At 35.9% G+C, this 23180-nt stretch overlaps 2 protein-coding genes across 9 annotated transcripts; one reads left to right on the top strand and one right to left on the bottom strand.

The window, feature by feature from the left end:
- The first annotated feature begins 195 nt into the window (after window positions 1-195).
- LOC112571368 (putative transcription factor p65 homolog) lies at window positions 196-16394 on the top strand. Of its 4 annotated transcripts, none has more exons than XM_025250322.1 (12): window positions 196-247; window positions 4702-4803; window positions 5567-5826; window positions 6237-6388; window positions 9012-9103; window positions 9807-9941; window positions 10143-10241; window positions 10683-10774; window positions 11402-11540; window positions 11969-12037; window positions 12308-12421; window positions 12723-16394. In XM_025250322.1, the coding sequence occupies exons 1-12, from the start codon at window positions 211-213 to the stop codon at window positions 13271-13273; spliced, it is 1842 nt and encodes a 613-aa protein (XP_025106107.1). In that variant the 5' UTR covers window positions 196-210; the 3' UTR covers window positions 13274-16394. The 4 variants fall into 4 exon arrangements, with proteins under 4 accessions (XP_025106107.1, XP_025106108.1, XP_025106109.1 ...); XM_025250323.1 differs by lacking the exon at window positions 196-247 and adding an exon at window positions 3415-3589; XM_025250324.1 differs by lacking the exon at window positions 196-247 and adding an exon at window positions 3625-3754.
- A 422-nt stretch (window positions 16395-16816) lies between these two features.
- On the bottom strand, window positions 16817-23169 carry LOC112571370 (axin interactor, dorsalization-associated protein-like). Of its 5 annotated transcripts, none has more exons than XM_025250331.1 (11): window positions 23079-23169; window positions 22495-22613; window positions 22109-22169; window positions 21669-21728; window positions 20177-20231; window positions 19742-19832; window positions 19481-19527; window positions 18769-18897; window positions 18140-18262; window positions 17927-18044; window positions 16817-17564 (listed from the first exon to the last, which is right to left on the bottom strand). In XM_025250331.1, the coding sequence occupies exons 2-11, from the start codon at window positions 22605-22607 to the stop codon at window positions 17471-17473; spliced, it is 891 nt and encodes a 296-aa protein (XP_025106116.1). In that variant the 5' UTR covers window positions 22608-22613; window positions 23079-23169; the 3' UTR covers window positions 16817-17470. The 5 variants fall into 5 exon arrangements, with proteins under 5 accessions (XP_025106116.1, XP_025106114.1, XP_025106115.1 ...); XM_025250329.1 differs by lacking the exon at window positions 23079-23169 and adding an exon at window positions 22877-23053 and having other exon boundaries at window positions 22495-22631; XM_025250330.1 differs by lacking the exon at window positions 23079-23169 and adding an exon at window positions 22877-23053 and having other exon boundaries at window positions 22495-22628.
- Window positions 23170-23180: the final 11 nt, after the last annotated feature.

The raw sequence follows: 23180 nt of genomic DNA, 5'->3' as shown, positions 1-23180 counted from the left end.
TAGCCGCCCAGAATTATCGAAGTGTAGCCTGCGAGGGGAAGCACAAAGAGAGACACAAACAAGCAGACCCTAATGGTAGTAATGAGAGACAAGCAAACCATGGCGAAAGTAATGGGAGATACAGACAAGCAGACTCTGGTGGTAGTAATGGGGATGCATGAGTAAAAGCAGGAGGGGGCTGATGGCTTTCTGCTTGGGATTTCGCCAGTGATGAGCTATCGTGTGTTTCAGCTCGTCAGCAATCTAGGTAAGCCTTGTATACTATTTTATTTAACTTTGATAACACGGAGGTGGAAGAGAATCCAAAGCAGTTTCATTGTCGCATTAACTTTTTGATTCAAACAAGAATTAAGTAAATGACATACACACATTCTGTAAGTCCCCCCACCGACTGGGTATGATACAAAAGTACATAAAAACATTGTGTGGCGCCCAGAAGAGTCGTGAGGGCTGACTGTAGCGTAGCTTTGACGAGGATGCCGATGAGGTCGAGAGACTTGGGGCGTCTGACTGGCTGACACTCGTCAGACTGCGTGTTTCCATCCTCTCTTGGCAATAGCGAATGGGTAGCATGCAGACATCAGGCTTTTTTTTTTTGTAGCGGCGTTTCAATAGACATGTCTGAGTGTTTAAAAACTTTCCCATTACACCTATCTTTCTATCTACTTTGATTATATTGTATGTGGCGGTATCTGCCAAATGAATAGGTAACATCGAGAACTGTCCATTGCATTTTACTCACCATTACAAAGGAGCGCTGAAGGGGACATTTTTTGTAATTTATTTATTTCTACCTATACAATTCATTGTATAATTATAAAATGCATTATATAATTACATATACATTGAATTTTATAGCTAGAGAAAGAAAAATTTACAGATGTCCTTCTTAGCGCCTCTTACTCTCAAACACCCACGCTTGTAAACACCCGCGGGGCTGAGAGTTACTCCGAGGGTTAGCGTATTTTTCCTTTCGGCCAGCTCAACTTAGCAACATCAACAACAGCAAAAACAGCAACAAGTGGACTAGAAGACAGTATACATCTAAGTATACATCGACTACCCTGGTCACTAGCGCGTGCACACACACACTAGGTGAAAATAAATATATCATCCATCGTTCGTTCCCTTATCCCAAGGGTGCACATATACATCTACCTCGATACTCGTCTCATATAATCTCGTTTTTGCTGCACTGTGAGCATAACGTCTTCTTTGTCGTGAAGAAAATACACTGATTCCCCCATTCCCCTGAACATGTTTAGTGCACTGGCTGGACAGCACGATGTGCATTTGAATAGTTTATCTTCTCGTCTCACTGTTGACGTCACTCCCCTCCCCCTTTTTTTTTTGTTGTACAAAACTCGATTAAACACCCTTGTATGATAAACTGCAACTCTCTACTAATCCAGAATAAACACGATGTTTTGAATCCTGTGAAACTTTGGGCTTCGAGTAAAGGAAAACTATGCAAACCGGACTTAACGTGTCGAGGGTTAGATTAACTGATAGACGATATGCCAGGGGCTAGATGCAGAGATCCAAAATGGAAAATCATGATGAGTGGGAGAGGTCGATCAGGAACTGCATATCGGTCTCATACAGTGCTCAACACTGCGTGATTACGTGAATCGTGCTGAGCTGACAGTGAGGACTCACCACTCGAGACGCTGCCTGTCGATCTCTTTCCTCCCTGGAAATGTAGCCGAGCTTCACGTTTACGAAGGACATCCGCAAGTCTGCCCGTGGTGGCCATACGTAAGAGTTACGTGACCAGACGATGAGTGCGCGTGCGTGTATGCGAGGGTGTATGGAAGGAATGAACGCGAATTTCCTGCACCCCCTTTACGGTTCCGTTCCCCACTCCCAATCACACGTTTCAGACAGTGATGTTTAGTGGTACCTTTTTCTTATGGTCTGTGATTCTTACGGGTCAATGCATACGCGAGAGAAAATTTACGATGTGTCTCGAAAACATTATTCGGGTGGATGACATTTATGTCCGTCAGAGGAAGAAAAGGGGAGAGGGTAGTTGGGTACAATAATATACATCGATAGGAGATCAACCTTTCAATATCTAGCTTTATTTATTGTTAAAACAGAGGGGATGCTACTAAAAGCGTGAACCTATAGTATGTGTTTACTCCAAGGGTTATTCTCTCTGACTTACCCCAAATAACTTTACCCTCAGTGGTTAGAGAGGCAAAGAAAATGTGTTTTCCGCTTTTAACCTGACAACTATAGATGAGTGTTAAACAATAGCTTAAAGAACAATAAAAAAGAGTTTTTCGTGATATTAATATTAAATATAGATAATAAGTAACCATTTAAAGAAACATAAACAGCAATAACCATACTAAGAAAGCAACAACTGCGATGAGTTTTAACATCAGAAAATCTAGTCGGATTTCACAGAATCATACGTTTATTGAAAATGGCAAAGTGGGGAGGATGGGGGGGGGGGAGAGCTGAATGGGTGTGATCCCAATTCAGAGACTAAGTGAGAAGAGACAGAGACAGGCAGACTTGACATTTGATATCTTTAATGTCATGGACTTCATCGTTATGACACTGGGAGATTCAAGCATAATATTAACAAAGTAAAGCAGAATATAGAAATCAACAAATATGAATAAACATTTTCGTTCCGTTCGAATACATCTGTGACCACCAAGCAAAAAAATGTATGTAGGACCATCATTGATTTATACTCTGTCAAGGAATGCAGAGAGTAAGAGAGATGAGCCGTAGACTGCTTGCATTGAGCCGTCCTTACAGTCTCACCAGAATCATTCCGTATTTTCAGCGTCACATGATATGTGATCTGCTTTCGGTTTGTTCGTGATATGCTAAAGACCCACTGCAAAACCACTTTTCGTATATAAGATACGCACACATACCCGCACGCATCATTAAACAAGCAATTAAAATGTCAAGTCGCCCGGCCGTCAAGTTGACGTTTTCCATAAATGTACGTTTATTCAAAACCTTCTGATTTTCCGTGATTTCTTCACCCTAAACAGACGCACGCACGCACACGTGTATATCTACAAGATGGGGGTGAAGATACGGAAAATGACTAGAAAAGGCAAAGAAGTGTAAAATTTGTCGAAATGTGGTTGCTATACACGTAATTGTCTCTCTCTCCGCATTTATTAATTGTTATTAACTTTTTGAAATTACCCCAAAGGGTACTTCTTTCGAAAACGTCAAACCAAAAGTAATTATCAGATTGGTTGAAGATTAGCAACCAATCATACTTTCATCCACCCCACACTGTAAAAGAACCTGATGGTAGCCGCTGATCACCCTGAAAGAGGAAGGCTGTGCTCAAAAAATAGATTATGACGTGTTGGTTTTTCCGGGGGAAGCCTGATAGCAGCGCCCTCTCTCTTTGACAATAACCAATGAAAAACAACCAATGGTCACCTTTCGGGTTATTCCTCGAACGCTATGTTTAGACTTCAAAACTTCCCCTTGAAGTTGTCTAAGACTAGAAGCGAAAAATACTATCGGGGAGGTTTGATACATAACCTCATATTTGTACTACTCGGACGTTTATAACCAACCATGTCGAGGACGAACAACGGTAAGTACTCTTGTGGAGACTTACATCTCTGCCATCGCAGACACCGATACTTACGTGAGGAATTTTCGCTGCCATCTTGTGTTGTATGTTGAGTGTTGGACGCCATGATTTATCTAAGCTGAAAAACATGCATCGTTTCCAGAGCGACGTTTCTTGAATTTGTTGGTTTGTTCATTTCAGAAATATATTTCAAGTTGCTGAAAACATAGGCGTTCTCTTACAAGCGAAAAGATCGTAATTGGGCATGCGTTATCAATACACGCATTGCCTACCGTGAAAGACAAGTAATACGTATGTAAATTGACTAAACGTGATTTAAAAAAAAAAAAAAGCATTGTTCATGCAGAATATGTGGCGAGGCCGTTTGTTTACAATTTTACATCTTACTTGTGTGTATCCTATTGATAATAAAAAACATGTTGTTTATATAGCGCATATTCTCGCTCGTAAGGAGGGTGCTCTTAGCTTTAGAAAAGAACTAGACATCTACAGCACGAATAACGGACGGATAAACCACAATATTTAAATAAATTAGAATCATAGAAATAATCCTGAAGATTAATAAATGTCTGAAAACACTGTCTTTTGATGTCAGTTGATTTTGGTTTAATCATGAATTGTAACATTTATTTTTAACAAGTTCCATTTTTAATTTTTCTGTGACCAGTCAGTAACTAGTAAACATGCTTTGCACTGAATATCGTGTTTGTGACACAGAATCCAACTATAGCCCACATTTATGTAAGCCTTCCTTCCAAAAAATGTCTTCCAATATTTATCACTTTAGCAGATTATTCATATATATAAAAATATAAATTTTATGTGCTTGCTAAAGCACATGTAACAAAATTAAGTTTTAGTTGAATTTTAAGAAATGCTCAGTAGATTATTAGAACTCAGCTTTTCCCAACTTATTGTTTGAAATGGAAAGTTGTTTGTTAAACTCAGTGCTCCCCTATCACCCAACAACTTCTCAATTCTTTTAATTTCAAGTACACAAGCATATATATATATAGCCATTCAATATTCATGTATACATTCATACTTATTTCTGCTTTTCTAAAACCAAGCATTCTGACCAGAGGGTTTTACATTCATCTGTTTTTCTATAGATTTTGAAGGCTTTCCACTGAACACTGAGGACATAGAGCAAATCATAACAGATCCAGGATCACTGTTGGATAGTACTAATCTGCTGGGCTTTGGAGATGAAGGTATGTACTTTTGTTCTACAAAAAAAAAAAACCCTTGTTATATAGGCTTTCATTCATATTTCATCAAAACCAAACAATATTGCTATAAAACTTTTTTAAAACTTTATGTAATTGACTATAGAAAAAACACCCTATGGACTTAGAAAAAGGGTGTTCGAAAAAACTTCTTTCGCATAAAATCTTCCAGAATGTTGTGCTTATGTTTTATCAGGATCACTAATAATATATTATTACTATATTAGCTGCAGGTTCTTATCTTTTTTTTCAACAGCTTCTTGTGGCTGCTAATTCACTTTAGCCTTTTTACATTTTGATGATCAGAAACAGGATAAACTAGTTCAGTGTTACATTATTTCCTCAATATTCTTTCATTGCTTTGGTGATGCCTAAATAATCTGACATTTGTGAAACACCTTGAGCTGTCCACAGGCCAGGATAAGGGGCTATAGAACCGAACACTTATTACTATACATGTTTACATTTGGATAGTTTGTGACTAAGCAATTTTCTGTCCAGTTTTCTGCACTGCTTTAACTGTGCAGGCTTACAGAGGAATTCAATAGCTCCTTATATAATCAATAATGAAGAAAGGTTGTTTTAAAGTATCTGTTGATAGGAACCAATCAGGACATTATAAAAGACAGAGTATTACAATAAATTAATAGTCAAATTGAAGTTTTAAAAAACCCTCTGTTGTCATTTGTTTTTATGTGCATGACAAAAATCAGATGAAAGTCTGACACTGGGAGTTTATTTTCAACAGGTATGAATATAGGTGTTCCTGATACTACAAGCATTCATACAATGTACAACCCACAATTGCCAAATGGAACTGCTGTACGTCCAGCACCTCCAAGTAGGCCAAGACGACCTGAAAATCGGCCAGGGGAACCTTGGGTAGAAATCGTAGAACAACCAAAGCAGAGGGGTCTTCGTTTTAGATATCAGTGTGAGGGTCGATCTGCAGGCAGCATTCCTGGTGAACACAGTACAAATGAAAAGAAGACCTTTCCCACAATTAAAGTAATTGCAATTGGTTTCTCCTTTTTGCAAGTAACAAACTAGTTTTTTATTTTGACATTTAGAGAAATGTTAAAAGGGTGTACTGAATATGGAAATATGTGCCGTCTGTTTTTCTGAATACGTTAACTATGAACTTTGGCTGTAGTTGAGTTAGGTTGTTTTTTTACAAATATACTTTCAATGAACCTAATGCTTCCATGGCAGACAGCAAGTTATACAGTTCTTATCCTGTTGTCTTTCCTGTGTCTGCACATATGGGCACTTATTATATTTTTGAACAAAGAAAAGAGCAGAAAACTTTGAATAAAGATTTTGCATAATTTAATGTTGCATGATGTCAAACAAATGCAGAGGTTTATTACAAGATTTTACAAAGATCATTAAGACTATGTTTTTAATCTGGACCATAGATTCACAACTACAAGGGGCAAGCAATCATTGTAGTGTCCTGTGTGACAAAAGATCCAGAGCCTCACTGTAAACCACATCCCCATTCTCTGGTGGGGCGTGACTGCAAGAAGGGAGTGTGCACGGTCAGGGTCAAAGATGCCTCTGTTGTGAGGTAGGTCATATAATATAATATACCACATTAATCTGTGAATACACTGAATTTCACATCAATATTGATTTTAAAAAAAAATGAAAAGCATGCATTTTGTTAATGAACTTTATTGAAAAGCATGCATTTTGTTTATGGACCTGGCAGCATGAGCGCTGTTGGATAGTAGCTGAAGGGAAGACTACACTATATTTGAGTCAGGGCTTCCATAGCATTGATATTATTGGCATAGTGATTTCTGCATGTACAATTACAGGAGAGTTAAAGGTCTAGTGGGGTGAAAAGATACTATTTCCTCAAATCTGAGTGGATATTCCTCCAGCACTATGAACACAGGTCAAGGTCAATGGAAACATCAGAATTGTATATGGATACATTTATGTTGTCAAGGCCTTTGCCAATTGGAGAGCAGGAAATGTTAATTAGCATATCCATGTACAGAGGACAGTGATTTTGACCATTTTTTGTGGTGTGAAGATCGGAAGGAGATATTCATTCAGATTGGAAAAATAGTATCTTGCACTGAGCCTTAACAATCACTAGGGGAAAAAATTCCTACCTGCTAGTCCTTTAGCTCATAGCAGTCCCCTTTCTTTCAGGCAAAATATCTATTTTAGGTGCCAATTTTTTTTAAAAAAACATTGCAAAATAAATAAGTGACAAAATTACAAGTTTCAAATGAGCTTCTTCTATCAGATTTAATGGAAAGGAACTGTTCTTACCTTTATAGCATCAGCATGTTCTGTTCTTTTAGAAAATTCATGTTAGCTTACCCAAAACTGCTTTCCAAAAATGTATCTTTGAAGTAGGGCAACAGCAGAAACTTGGTATGTACATAAAAATTCCCTTATTAATTTACCTCAGTAAACTGTAAACATCCTGTGTGAATGAAGATTATCCAGAATTCCAGAAAGCACAAGATGCATCATAATTCTGTTAATGCTGTTGTACCAAATTGTCATAAAACACATGGACATTCTTCTCTTGCTGTACCACAAAAAGTAACAAAGAAAAGAACCAGCTATCCTGTTGTCAAATTTCAGCAAAGGGAAGTAACTTGTAGAGAAAGGATTCCACTTTTTAAAGCTACTTATGTTATGCTTCCTTTATTTAACTATTTACAAGTTTAAAAAAATCTGACAAGTATTTCAGTTGCATCAGCTGCAGCTGGGCATAAGATCCATGTTGCGGCAAGCTGGTGTGTCTGCTTTGTACAATTAAAGACTTAATGAATTTGGGATGTATTTGACAAGCGAGTACCCCTGTAAGGAAAAGGTTTCTTCTCCAGAAAGTCCTTTTCCAGTAAGTGTCATTCTTTTGTATTGTCTGATTGTGCTGTAATTGCCTCGTTTTCTGGAAAAATGCTTCCATCTTCTGGTGGAAGATTTAGGTAGTGATTCTTGGTACTGTGCCCTAATTCTAAACCTGCAGGACTTGGCCTTCTGCTTAGAAACGCCTTCCTTTGGAAGTACTTGTTATACTTGAAAATGGTTCATCATCTGACTCATTTTTAAAGTATACATACGAATTTTGCTGTAACCCAGTGTTCAACTGAGTTCAAATAGTCATTAGACCAAACTTGTTCCTATTGTTGCATGAAGTATTCACCGATATATGCATGTGCTGCATAGTTGCCTATTGTTTGTGGATATGTATTCGATCATGTGCTTCTGAAAGAGAAGAGGGAACAACTGTGGTGCCAACTTTGCCCTTTTGAGTTGTTGCCTCTGAGAAGATGCACTTGCCACCAAAAGGAGCCTATTTATCTTTAAAAATGCTTGTGTTCACATCTTAATATATAAATGGGCTGCAGTTGTCTTGCTTCTTTTTCGGAAATACTCTTTGAACAAGTTCAGAATTTTTATAAATTGACATCATCTGGCTGTTTTTTTTAAAGTGAACTAACATACATGTTCTTTGCATGGTTCCCCAATTGGATAACAGCAGTTGTAAGCAGTACCTGATTTTTTTTTTTAATTTTAGAAAGCAGATATTGTTTAGTACCAGCATGACTGAATGTTGCATTTTGTTTTATGGAAACCGAGAATCATCTCTGTTTCCCTGATGCCTAATTTTTTTCAGAGTTTAAGCATTGGTTATTTTCTGACTTGTAGAAACTACTGGACATTCTTTTCCCAGAATCCAGTTAAAAAGTACAGTATCTTTGTAGTCATTGCTCAGCTGTCTCTTGATGGACTTCAACTCATGTTGAAATTCCAAGTTTTTATAAGTAGATCTGAAAAACGATCATAGAACAACTAGCCAGGAATTAGCAACCAAGAGTAATTTAGGAGTTGAAGACTGAACACATTTAACATAGAAATTAACTGGTGATAGTTTATTGGCTATTACAGATTGAAATGTTTACCATAATAATTCATATAATTCTCCTTTTATTGGGAACTTCTGATTCACTTTGGCACTCACTGGACTAAGGAATTTTGTTTGTTTGTGAAACACCAAAGACTATATTATTTTATAACTTCGAACATTTACAATAATTTTAGAGATGTTATGTTGATTATTTATAATAAAAAGTCATGTACATAGTGCAGTGATGGCAGCAAATAATCTTACTTTTGCCATTGTAGACAAATCCCCTCATTGGTGGCATTTTTTATTACAGCTTTCCACAACTTGGAATACAGTGTGCAAAAAAAAAGGATGTTGAAGGAGCACTTTCGCTAAGGAAGGAAATCAATGTGGATCCTTATCAGAGTACGTCTTTTTTTTTTTTTAAAGATAATGAGAAATAATAGAATTCTTGGATGTCATGATATAACCAGGCTTCTATGTTCACGCATAGTTTTGGGTTTATTTAAGTTACATTTAAGATTTTGTTGGTAGAATAACTTAAACAACTGAGAATAGCAGCATGAAAAAGGGCAGAATATTCCATTTTTATTCCTGGCTGCAACAGTCAGAGACAAAATAAGATATAGGACTACTGACTGATTAAATGAGGGTCTCTTCTTGTCAAAAGCATCTGCAGTCTTTATTAAACAAGGTCCATTTTTGAGATTTTGCAAAACTCTAAAAGATACACTCCAGTACTTCAATTTAGTTTTTAATCAAGGAAGTGACACTATCTTAGAGAAATGCAGCTACAAAAGTACTGTCATCAGTATATTGTTGCCTTTGGTGCACAGGATGGGAGTAGCCCAGGATTTGGCTTAGGTTCACAGGCAAGCCAGGTATAAGGAAATATTGTTTATGATTCTCAGGTGGTATGTAACCTGAAGATGCAGCCCAGATCTTAAAGTGTTTCTCATGTTCCTAGAACTTTGATTATAATCACTTCTTGCTATTAGCAGTAAATAAATTTTCTAGAACATTATATAGCAGGTGATTAGACAGTATATTATGATGAGAGTTTTGAAGTAAATGCTACGTCAATGCAAAAATGTTCCTGCTGTTGCAGCTGGATTTGACCATGCATCTTCAAACATCGATCTAAATGTTGTGCGGCTCTGTTTCCAAGTTTTCTTACCTGATGCAAGTGGACAAGTGACAAGAGTTGTGCCCCCTGTATCTTCACATCCAATCCATGACAAAAGTAAGATCTTATGTATTAGAAATTTGTATGTGCACTCATGCCTCTGTGTATGAAACTATATTTTTTATTTTACCAAAAATAAAATGAATTCTAGTGATGTAATCAATCATTGCCTAGAGCTCACATGACTTTTTAAGAATGATACAGTTGAGATAGAAGATATGCAGCTGGGACTGACGTATGTTTTTGTTTTGTGTGCAGAAGCTTTGAATGACCTGGTCATTTGTCGGGTTGATAAAAGTTCTGGAAGAGCCAGAGGGGGAGATGAGGTATTTTTGTTGTGCGAGAAGGTTGGAAAAGGTGAACATTTTGCATATTCATAGAGATAACATAAAAAATAATAGCTCTGTTTACACAGTATTTGCATATTGCAATATTTCATACAATGCTTAAAAACAAATGGAAAGCAACATATCAAAATGGAAGGATTGAAACTTTGGGTTTTTTAAATAAATATAATTAATGTTGTTAGATGTTTTTTAGAAAGTATTAGCAGTGTTAGAGGGGTTTTTTAGTGTTAATGTTAGAACTTTTTTTTTAAGAGTATCAACTGTATTAAAGTTTTGTGTAGTCCCTGTTTATGCTTCTGCATACATATCAAATAAGATCCTGTATGTGAATTGCTGGCTTTGAGCTTACAAGGTAATAACTAAAGATATGACCCAAAAGTTATTAGAAAATTGTTACATAGATAAAAGTTATTAGAAAATTAATAGTTGGTCATTATCTTATTTTTCTCAGATGACATACGAGTTCGATTCTTTGAAGAGGAAAATGGAGAACCAGTCTGGGAAAGCTTTGGTGATTTTGGACAAGGGGATGTGCATAGACAGGTCAGATCTAAATGAACTTTACAATCTCTTTGTCATCATTAACTTCAAGACTGCCACCTACAGTGTAAATCCTTCAAAGCTTTTCATGTTTCATGAACTTTCATTATTACTAAATGTATATTTAGATCTAAAGATTAAATAATAGCATTCAGCAGTCTTGTAGAAAAATTATAGCTCTATTGGAGGGTGGGAGTTTCTTTCATTAGGCAGTTTGTTCAGTATGGCTGATTTGACTTCTTTGATTTGAAAGATGTCTTTTGTATTTGTGAAACAAATGTTGAAAATTGTAGATATGTGAAACTTGCTTTATATAAATTGCTTTATTGGTGAGTCACATATGCATTGAGCCAGTTTAGCAGCTACCACCACCTGTAATTATTTAGCATGGATTTTCAGACAAGCAGAAAATTTGTAATGCAGAGGGATTTAGGGAAAAATAAAGATGAAAAAAAAGAGAGATTGGATTTGCAGTCATCATATGTTATTAATGAAAGTTACTATGGAATAATGAACAAAACTAGCATTGAATCAAAAGCATAGCCTCTTATTTTGGGGTCACTGTTACATCTTTATTTGGCTCCAGAACTGTAACCTGTTGTTATACCCATAATATTGTTATATTTGCAGTATGCTATTGTCTTCAAAACACCTAAGTACAGAGAAGAATACATCACTCGTCCAGTTAATGTCAGCATGCAGTTGATGCGTCCTTCAGATGGCGAACTTAGTGATGCTATCCAGTTCACATATATGCCAGAAGATCCAGGTGATTTTTACTTGTACATGGCCTTCTCCCCCCATTGTACATCACTGTACATGTTCACCATTTCATAAACTTTTAAAAATATAGTATATTAAACAGATATGAATTTTAAAGAGTGTAAGACAGTTCACTCTTTAAGGTAGTTGTGAAGGAAATTCAGGGCTTTTGAGTCTACAGAAAGGATGTAAAAGCTGTACTGCAAACCACACTGGGAATTGGAAGACAGCATTGTGGAGTATCGTTTTCAGATGGCATTGTCAAGCTTTTGAGGAATTTGATGTGTGTGTGTGTTTTGTTTTTTCCCTTCTTTTGAGTTAGTGGGTTTGGGATCATGAGTTATTGCCATGGAGCAAGTTGCCGGTTACAGAAAGCACTTTTAAATTATTTTGAATATTTTATTATGCATTCTAATCAAATGTTTCTTTGTGCAGATCCAGACCGTATTGAGGAGAAAAGAAAAAGGAAAGGAGATTGGTTGAATCGAGTTATTACAAGCTCAGGTTTCTGAAACTATTATAATGCTTATTTCATATCTTGTTTAATGTGCCAGTATCTGTTTTGTAAAGCTGTTTCTTTTTCCAAAGGCCGTCATTGTTAGAAATATGCTTTTTACATATTTTTAATATTTGAATGTTATAATCAGAACTTCAGAAAAGGTATGTAGTAATTTAGGCTTTGTGTTCACATGAGTTTTTATTTCTTTTTAGAGGAAATAAGATGAAGTTGTTTAAAAAAAAAATCCAATGTGACCAGTATCTCTTCAATTACAGGTTCTAGTGATGGCCATAGCAGCAGCAACAGTAGTGTAAAAGAAAGTCTTCGGCACAAGTTGAAAGCAAATCGCCGAATCAAGCAGGAAACAACCATGGAGACAGACCCTCAGGGTATGTTTAGTACTTGGTTATTATTTTGTCTGTTTTGGTGACCTTTTTGTTCACATGATACATAGCTAATTTTTGATGCCTCAATAAAAGAGGAAAAAAATTAGGTAAAGCCCATTCAATTTTTAGGGGAAAAAAAACACCTTGCCACAGAATATGCAATAAACACCTTTCTGAAGATGAGATTAGAAGGCTTCTAGCCTTGAAGGAAAGTTGATCAATGCTTGCTTGTCTGAGCTGTTTCCATCATGAACCATAACATAGATCATGAGATCTAATCATGTTTCATGTTCTGTTGTGACAGGAGGAACCTCCATGAGCTCACGTGGTTCATGTTCCTCCCTTGAGCCCCTGTCCAGTACTTCACCTTCATTCAGCCGAGACACAAGCATAGTCCATGTCATCAGCAATCCACCTGGACAAATGCAGCAGCCCTTTGCTGTAGGTGCAGCCAAAATGGCTCAGCAAATTCAGCATTCTCAGCAACTACAGCAGCAGCAGCACCCGCAACATCCTGCAACAATGATGTCAGGCACATCTGGAGCCAGTGGAGGCAGCCAGCCTGGAAGTTTAGACAGCCTTCTGAATTTTCTTAGCAACACTCCTATTCTTCCAAGTGAACTGCTTAGTGCCATTGATCCTTCTGCCATCCAGTCTCTCCTGGACTCTAATGTGTCTTTTTCTTCAGCATCAGATGCAGGTGGCTCCAGCCACCTGGGTGACACTGCACACGATCCTGGCAGCCACTCATTGGCTAGTGCAATCCATAATGGCATGATTGGCATGGACACTGATCAGCGGGCGCAGTTTCTGGAGGTTCAAGCAGCGCTAGAAGCACTTAACAAATCCTCATAAACTTACAGCACTGCTACAGTCAGCTTGTTGGCTGTGCTTACAAAACAACAAGATGGCATAGGAATGAAGTTGAAGGAGTTCAAAAACTCACTCTATTTGAGCACTGCCACAACATGAGCAGCATGCTGGTCTCAATGATGTTTATTCATCTCAGTTGGCAAGGAGGGGGAGACCTACTTTACAAAAGTGTGCATGTGTGAAGCATTTAAGTGGGCATTTCAGAGCCATTGACTTCTCCCATTTTTACTCATGCACTTTGTGTTATCTGAGGTGAGCATTGTCATCTTCATGTTATGATTAAAAATGACCATTATCCCAGGATACATAAAATCTATGTGCAGCAGGATTATAACAGTTGCTGAAGGTCTTGGACCATCTAGCATATCTTCAAACTTCTGAAGCTCGTGTGGTACAAAGATAGTTATCTTGGAGCAATTCATACAGGACTGGTTTACAGCAGTGTTTTGAAATTAGAGCCTGCTAATTGAAGCAGTTAATGCATTAATGGCATGACATTTCTAAAACAACAGTGTTTGATGTGTTACCATTAGTACACAGTTGTGCATGTTAAATTGTTAAATAATATGTGTGAGACATGCCTCAATGATATGTGAATGCACATATGGATTCTAATGCACATAATGGGGGTGTGCATGCAGTAATAATTTTTCCACATTATAACTACTTGAAAAGGAAGTATGGTGACAAGAGTTGGCGCTTAGGAATCAGCACTTAAAAAGAATGCCTTGAGAATTAAGAAAACAAGAAAAGTTTGGAAGGAGGGGGAACAAGTTGCACTACTTGTTTGTTCTCTATCAAATCATATTCTCCAGCCATAATTCTCGGCTGTCCTGGGTTCAGCTCTCGTTTCTAGCATGCTGTTCTTTCTCTGCATGTGGCATCTGTTTACACGGCTGACTGCCTTGCCATGATATAGCCTTAGTTTCTGGCTCAGTGTAAAACACCAATCCCACTACCACCCCTCCCCCCAGCCATAATTCTCACATCTCACCCAAACCTCCACCCACCCCAAGAAAAAAGCAAAACAGCAAAGCAAGGCAGTGATTATCATACTGATGTAAATAGTTTTTCAAAATGGTAAGCAGCAAAATATTTTGAAACCTTGGCATTTCCAAGAAAATGCCTTTATCTTGATATAGCTACATTAGTGCAGAAGTCTGAGCTGCATCTAAAGTTGTGAGGTGTACAGTGTGTACACAAAAAAGTATTCCTGTCTGGAAGTATATACTTTCTCTTCACAAGTTACCTTTCTATGGAAACTTTTTGGGGGAGGTTACTGCTCCCTTTCTGTTTGTCTTTTTTTTTTTTTTATATATATATAACAGGTTAGTCATGCCATCTCTTATGTGAAGAGAAGTTGGTGAGAAGGTATAAAGACTTCTTGTATTGTGATTCAGTGTGTTTTGAATTTTTATTGGGCAGTTTGTTCTGTATGTGTTTTTTCACATTGCAGTTTTTGGATGAAGATGTAGAATTGCATTCCATTAAGACAAATGTATTCTAGTTTTTGTGTTAGTTAAATGAGGATGATGCAAAGAAAGTGATGAGCATGGCTTCCATCTCTGCACTTTATGATTGTGCAACCTCCTTCCTGTATAACAACTTGTTACATGCAGAATGCAGTTTCTTAACATACAGGACGTGTTTTAGGCATAACATACTGAAACAATTCAAACCGAAATGAGATGAATGCTATTATGCTGATGAAAGCTGTTGCGTGTTGATTTATGACGAATTTCATTGCTTTTATGCTTCACACTTTCGAATAGAAAAGTGGAGGTACCTTAAGTAGGCAGGTGGTTTGTTCATAAATCAGACTTTAATGCTTTCATCTGTGCGAGGTTTTTTTATTTGTATTTTCCCACTTTAGATTAACTCTGCTGTTTTCTGTTATTTCTGGCACAGAAAAGATATAAAAGAGCATGTCCAAGTTGTTAGCTACAGAGTGGTGATGGTTTGCAAAATTGCAGAGTTATGTGTGTTTGTGCGTGTGTGTGCATGTATGTGTGCATGTATGTGTGAGTATACCTGTAGAATTGTTTTCAGGAAATGTCACTTTGAAAAGTACGTAAATATTCGGTTGAAATATCAAAACAAAGAAGGAAAAAAAGTATTCATTGCATGTTGGTGCTGAGTTTTTATTTAAAGAAAATTAAATTGCTGATCAAGCAGGTACTGTCATTATTTATCAGACTGAGTTAAGGTCATGTACTGCAATGAAAATGATATTATAATTAGCTGTTTAAAGATTTCAAAAGTAGCAAGAAAAAATTAGAACACTAGCTGAGACAACAAAATTTCTGGTAGATCCATTTAGTTACCTAATGAACATAGTTATATATTGAATGTAAAACAGGCTTTATAAGCATATTGTATATAATAATAATAATGTGAACTTGCAGTGTGCAGCATCACGATCAAGATAAATTACACTCTCTGCTCAGACCAATAATGGTAAATGAAAGATTACAGCCAGCAGACAGAGAGGTATGTATAGAGATGTTGAACAATGTCAAGATGAGGTACAATAGTAGTGCTATTTCTGGTTTAGGTAATTTTAGATAACAGGTTAGAACAAACGTAGGTTAAGAAAATGGCTTAATATATGACTTGAAATTCTATTTCTTGCTTTTTATCAGTTATAAATTGACATGAAAATTTAGCTGCACGGATAAAAAAGAATTAGCCTAAAGTAGAAGTGAATAAAAAGCCATGGTTCTATGTAAGTGTTTGGTGTATGATTTAAGTGAGTAGTAATACATTTTAAAGTTGAGTGAACCAGAAAAAACTTAATTGTGAAACATTGTATGTACATAAACAGTTACTGTTAATTTGCAAATAATATGCACACAAATTAAAGAGGAGAATAATCATAGCATTCTTAACTCATCTGTCCCATCAAAAAAGATACATCCACTGCTCATGCACAATTTCGTATTTGCTGGTTTGTGGAAGAGAAAACAGAATGAGTTACCAGCAAGAAACTGCATTTGACAAAAAAAAAAAACTGCCTGTTTTTTATGAGATATTGTTGGCTCTATTTTTCTTTTGTTAATTTTTTAGTGAAATGGCTTCTGTAATAAATTATGTTCAGTATGTAGCTCTTGTGCTGTTTGATGATTCCCATCATAGCGTGTTTATTACTGGAAAGGAAAGAAGTCTGTGAAGATATTATATAGTGCTTCTGCTGCCAAAATGTCCAGTTCAGTCATTTTTTTTCATTTTAAAAGTGCTTTTCCTACTTAAAATGTAACATTAAATTTGCCTAGTGTCAAACTGTAATCTTTATATAAAACAGAACTAAAATTATAGGACTAGCAAGGGTTATATTCACAAAATGTTTCCCAAGCTGGATGAATCTATTACAGGCTAAAATCCTACATTAATGGCATCTGAGTTGACTAGCTTACCCCTTCTGAGGGAGTAATTTATCGGATGGGGCCATGATAAAGAAGTTTTTATGAGGATAGGAAAGTTGGGTAGAAAAGTTTTATTCCTTCTTAGAAAAAGAACAACAAAAAATTCATCAAACAAGAACTTTTTTTTTTAATCTCTGCCTTTAGTTTGTGTCTACTTGTGACAGTAACATGAATTGTAATTACTGACATGAATACAAAAATGTAGGAGATATGTACACACATATTGTTAGATAATTCACGGTGAACAATCAGCTGACAATGAGATATGTAGCTACAAGATGTCAGATCATTTACTGTGAACACTCAGCTGACTATGAGACATGATGTACACACAAGCCGTTAGATAATTCACTATGAACACTTGTAGCTGACAATCAGACATAAAGGACCAGCTAGCTTTATGGAATGTAATGCAAGGAGTCTTACAATGTATTAAACATGCTGAAGATCCTTAATTTTAATGCAAAATGAAGACTAGGTCTCTTTCTGAAGAATGAGTATAATGAGCTTTGATTCAGTGAAATATTGTTGTGACATCTATAGTTACATCTTTGCACAACTGAATGTTGCCAACATTACAAGTGGAGATCTAGTAGACATAGTATTACATTTTCAGAAACTGCTACTGTGTAAAATTCCCATGTTTATCTCAGTCCAGGAGAGGTTAGCAGTTTTTAGCATCATTTACAATTTACATATTTAAAAAATACCCTCTTTTAGGTTTCATCAAAAGAACCGTCAAAGAACATTTGATACTTTATCTGAAGAGCTTCAGTCTTAGGTGAAGATAGAGTGGTTTGACAGTAAATAGGCTAATGTTTCTTCTATGGAAATCTGTGGGTTTCTTGTACCTATGAGAAAAAGAAATTTAGTTAAAGATCCAAAACCAAAATAGGACTGCTATACGTCACTGGGTTACTAAGACACCTGTAATGTTGAATTTTGACCCTGTTGAAATAAGTTAGTATGCTACTTTTATCTTCCTAATACTTGCTAATGTCCAGTCACAAAACAATACAAATGGAAAGAGCATTATGCATCTCACCTAAGACATTTTTTAACTACTCTATATGCAGATGTGATGAAAAACAGCTTTCTGTTTTGATGTGAATGTTTTTCAAAACAGGCCATATATACAGTTTAAGCACGAACTTGTATTACTATACGCGTCTGTGGTTTAAGCAGCAGTTTCTCTATAATCTTATCTACTCACAGTTCAAGAACAACAGGTCCTTCTTTAATTTCATCCTTTTCAAGGAAAGACCAGCATCTAGTACTGACTGCTCTTTTCTTGGGTTTGTAATGCTTAAGCTCAAAGAAAACAGCATACCCTGAAGACAAAATAGAAAAGAAAGAAGAAAAGCAGTTAATATTTATATAAACAAGTATTTTTTAACAGGCGGATAAATATGAGCAACTGACAAACCTGGGGGTAAACTTTCAAGAGCTTTTTGAATGTAGACATCCATGTTGAACTGAATACAGGTGTCATCCTTGTCAGAAGCAACAGGTGTATCTTGTGAAGTTGTCATGTCCTTGCCTTCAGCATCTGAGTCATTAAAAGGTAGTAATAGTTGTGATCACATTAATTGATTTCTGATGGCATAAAAGAAAGAAATTATATTAACAGTATAATGGAACACTATAGAGACCATTAACTATTGCAATAGCTCAGGAAATAAATAGGAAAATAGTACATGCCATTTTCACTATTGTGAACGAAAGAAGTCTTTTTTTCTTTTTGTGTAACACAAATGATGGCCTTGAGAGACCTACCGCTGATCTTCTTCTACATGCAACATGGCCAAACTAAGGAATTTTCCAGATTCTGTATTGCGATTATACCCTTATGTCCCATGAACCACATTATTTTAAAATGGCTCCATCTTTCCATGTTTAAAACATTTGCTTGCCAAAATTTCAGTTCTTTGCTTCTTCACAAAATTTATATGACTAAGACAACTCTTCCTGATGCATCAAGTATTAAGTTTCCCCACGTGTGTCATAGGCTACACAAAGACCACAAAAAAAATCAACAAAGAGTAAAAACCTCACCCTTGACAGACACTGTGAGGAAGGGGTCAATATACTGAGCAACATCTTTGAGACCAATTTTTTCCACCCACACTGTGAGCAGCGTCATCCCTGCTACAGGCAGAGGCCTGGGCAATAAGCTCCCATTCACTGGAAAAAACCCACCTGGTACATAGCTTGCATATTTTCTTTAACCTCCTTGGTGTTAACTCCAGGTGTTAATTAGATTCAGAGTTTTACGTAAAAATGGTTAACCTCAAGTCTTAACATTGAATCAGAGGGTCAAATTAGGTCAAATTAGGATGCTTGAAGTTAATCATTTTTCCATACAATTCCAAGCCTCAGTAATGCTCAGGGTTAATACTGAAGAAGTTAAATGTGAATGGTACACTCGGGAAAATTTATGTGTATCAGCACAGACTGATAAAATGTGATCTAAGAAAAAGTTAAAAAGTCAGAATATCTTTTTTGTTTGATTTTTGTTGTTTTTATGTTGAAAACAAATGCTAAAATCAATTTTTACAATATGCCAATACTGCTGTGCAAGAAAGATAGTTTGAGGTCGTTTCCAAAAGGTGGTATAGGAGGAGTTCTGAGAGCTTTAAAGTAGTTTTTGCTTTTTAGTTGGTCACACCGCATAAAAAAACAAGATCATATTACATTTATTATGATGTGAAATGAAGACAGACTGCTTTATAACTGGGTTTACTGCTTAAAAGAAAGTGAAATATACCATACTGTTCTTGCTTATCATCTTCACTTTGGCTTTCAAATTTTTGCCTGCAGCCAGACAACAAAACATCTCAATCAGGTAATTTAATTCTGAATCTAAAAAATGTGAAAAGAGTATGTAGCAATTGGAAGCATAATTCACAGCATATTTAAATATCAATTATAGAAATACTACACATTAAACTTTGTTGTCCAGTTATTGCATAAAAAACAACATGCTCAGTATTTGCACAACTGTCAAACATGATAATAGATAACTCACCTAAATCCCATATGTTGCTTCATTTGCATATGAGCCATGGATATGTCCAACGGAAACTCACTTGTATGGTGGCACAAAATATTTGACAATACTATCACATAAAACAAGCATGCAACAAATACCTCCTTCATACAACATATTCTTCCAACAGAAACACTAAATGCACCTTTTGCAGTTTTTGATATTCAGCAAACAAACTTCATAAAACAACATCATGCTATAAGCATAACATCCACCTCTAAAAATGTACAAAATGTTCCATGAGTTAATGCAATGTTCTTTTCTAATGATTAAAAAGTTTATACTGAGGATATAAAACAGGCTGATTGCACGAACACAGAATCATTAAAATGAGTATAAATTCTATTGTGCGACACTATGATATAAATGGATTTTTCTTGTTTGAATAATGTATGCCTCATACAGAAAACATACTTGATTCTAATCTTTGAAGGTCATTTAAAGAAACACCTGCAACTTGGCTTGGTTTCTGAAAGCAGATAATATTTTGCTTTAGTCATGATGGAAACTATAATATCTCCATGATGCATACTATGCTTAAATACTGGTATGCAAAAAAAGATCTCAACAAAGTTTTGCCTTTCTCTTGGAAAAACTTCCTTTGAGATAAATTATCTTGTATATAAAGCAGAGTAAGTGTGTGTGCAAATCCATACCTGGACTACAAAAAGACAAAAAGTGGTGTCAATACAGTGGACCAACTGATCTGATGCTACATCCCGAAACAAAAGACAAGAAGATGGCCTATGGTAATCTTATACAACATGGATATCAGCATCTATACATTGTCTGGACTTTCCTAAACACTGGCAAACGGGGCAAGAGTCACAAACAGTGAATGTTCCTGATGAAACTGGGCGAGAAATTAAACTTACTGGATATGGAAAATGTATGGAAGAGGAGTGTTCTGGGGAGAATAGGGTACATTATATATGAGCTCCATCACATTTCCAGCCTTCAACAGCTGCATGGAATACAGCTCCATTGCCAAGAAAGCAGCAGCATTGGTTCTTTTCTTTTCGAATGACATGAACACTAGAGACACTTGTGGCTGTTGTGGGAGATTTTCATGTAGAGTTAATGAAAAAGTTAATAAATTATCTACTCAACAGTAATAAGATTTTTCAGCCTGAATAATCTTGATTTTTGTGACAATAGCAGAATGAAGGCCTAATGAAAACAATATGTTCTCAGTTTTTTTTCAGATTTAGCAAGAAAAGTCTGACCAGATCTTGTGATACAAACTCTTTGGATCTTTTTGTAACATTACTATGTTTTGTCAATGTAATTTGTGGTACATGTTAATTACACTGATTTTCATGTTTTAATAAAATAGGTATTGCATTTTCGACAGTGTGCATTTTCATCATGAAAATGAATGGCAAAATGGTATGGGGTCCACCCCATTTGTGGTTAATGCTATAAAAGTTCCACCGCCGTTAGAGGGTTAAACATGTTATTTGTGACTCCAACTGGAAAAATACTATGCAGAAGATATTCTGATTTACCTCTTCCATGCAGGAGAAATGGGGACAACATCATAATTTGAGATGGTACTGATGAGAACGAGAGATACAGAGAGTGAAAGAGAGAGCAAAAGACAGGTACAGAATAAGGGAGGGGAAGAAAGCAACCAGTTTGTGTGGTAGCTTCACTCAAAACATTATACACCTGTTGCCAAACAAAAGCTGTCAAATATGGGAAAGGACAAGTGTTTTATTATTTTGTGACACTGATGCCGTAGACGAATAAGAGACTCTAATGAAGCAATCGATCAAATGTCAATGAAATCACAAATTAAAGAGTAAGAGTAAGAAATCAACTCAGGTGAAGCCCAGTTCCTTCTGTTGTTTAGATATAGTTAATGTTAAAATGTAAGAAGAAGTTTCTGCATATAGTTGTGTACCTCTGACAGAAGCAATCTTTGTCTTGAATCGATGCAGAAGGCAATTTTTTGTAAAAGCTTCTGTAAATATAAAGAAAGTCATTGAGATATCATGAATGGTCAACTCAGCAGAAATATGTGGATTTCCATACATGCAGAATGTAAATTAGCTTTGTTTGATGCAAATAAGGGTAATGTTGGCTCTCCTATCAAGATTCATAACACTATTTTCAAAAAGTCTTAAAAATGTGTGGACAGTTAAATGTGCATGCTTTACTGTGGCTTCATGATTCTTTGTAATATTTTCAAGTGCTAAAATTAAAAGGTTAATAGAAGTATTTGTGAAAAATGTACAGCCCATCTAGAAACAAGTGTATCAAAAGTTGCGCCCAAAATTTCTGTGAACAAGAAAAGAACTGAACCATATTTGATTAAACTCGCTCAAATCAAGAACTTCTTACCCTTTGACTGTCTGAGAATCTGCTGTATGAATTGGCATGTTGATGTAGTTCCTTTGACAATCTGAAAGTTGATAAAAAAAAAAGATTAAGAATCAGAAAAGGTGTCATCACAGGAACAACAGAAACACAAATAAATCTTAGGGAAATAATTAAATCTGTAAAATTATTTTGATCTCTGTGTTTCATACATGCACATGTGCACCCATCCACACACACACCTCTATCATCATCTACTTCTTTCAAGTGTGCCTGCTCATAGATATATGAAGACATCTGATGTTTTTCATTATGATGATAGCAGTGGTGAAAATTATGAGAAAAAAAGGCAAAGATAATTGATAATTATGAATTCACAATAAAAATAATATTTAAAATGTGACAGTTACCTTTTATACATATCTACAGCCTCTACTCGCTGACCCCACACGTCAAAATCTGTAGCTGTTTTGAAAGTTTTCTTCCAGCAAGTCACTACAGCTGTCATTTCGTTTTCATCCATTCTTTTCTGATATATAAATAGCTATTTGAAATAAAACATTAATAAAGGCAATGTTTATACAAAAGTATCATTGCAAGAGTTTTTAGAAGTTGATTTTGCTCAAGAAAATGTTCTTTGGAATTGACAAAATTTTACAATCAAAATAAAAACAATTATAGGCATGAATACCATATATATAGCTGTCGAACCATATATATCTGCACACATTAAGTCTAAGGAAAAAAAATTCATTAAGAAAAGATTTAGTTAAAAAGTATGAAATATATTACATTGTTAGATAATTAAGAAGAAATGAGAACAGTCTTCACGAAGGAAATTGATGATATACGAACGACAGTATAACTTATCAGAAAATGAAAGTGGTTGATATAAACCGGAAATCCTAGGTAAATAAATGACGTAGATTGAGATGTGTCCTTTTTCAAATGTCGCACAAAATATTGTAAAGTCAGAAATCAAGAGATCTTTAACCTATTATATGATGTGACGACAATAATTTTATGGATAAAACTTTAAAAATATGATGTCGTAAAGCCAAATCGCTGGAAATCCTGCTCATGCGCAGACAGATGT

This window comes from Pomacea canaliculata, linkage group LG8 (genome assembly GCF_003073045.1).
Source record: "Pomacea canaliculata isolate SZHN2017 linkage group LG8, ASM307304v1, whole genome shotgun sequence".
In the NCBI taxonomy this organism is placed as follows: domain Eukaryota; kingdom Metazoa; phylum Mollusca; class Gastropoda; order Architaenioglossa; family Ampullariidae; genus Pomacea; species Pomacea canaliculata.
This window is presented reverse-complemented; position numbering and strand designations above follow the sequence as displayed.

Coding starts and splice junctions, on each gene's coding strand:
- LOC112571368 (XM_025250322.1), top strand. CDS start 211: ATGAGCTATCGTGTGTTTCAGCTCGTCAGCAATCTAG. Junction 248..4,701: donor TCAGCTCGTCAGCAATCTAG/GTAAGCCTTGTA, acceptor GTTTTTCTATAG/ATTTTGAAGGCTTTCCACTG. Junction 9,104..9,806: donor CAATGTGGATCCTTATCAGA/GTACGTCTTTTT, acceptor CTGCTGTTGCAG/CTGGATTTGACCATGCATCT.
- LOC112571370 (XM_025250331.1), bottom strand. CDS start 22,607: ATGGATGAAAACGAAATGACAGCTGTAGTGACTTGCTGGAAGAAAACT. Junction 22,170..22,494: donor GCTGTAGATATGTATAAAAG/GTAACTGTCACA, acceptor ATCAACTTTCAG/ATTGTCAAAGGAACTACATC. Junction 20,232..21,668: donor AAAGATTGCTTCTGTCAGAG/GTACACAACTAT, acceptor ATCTGCTTTCAG/AAACCAAGCCAAGTTGCAGG.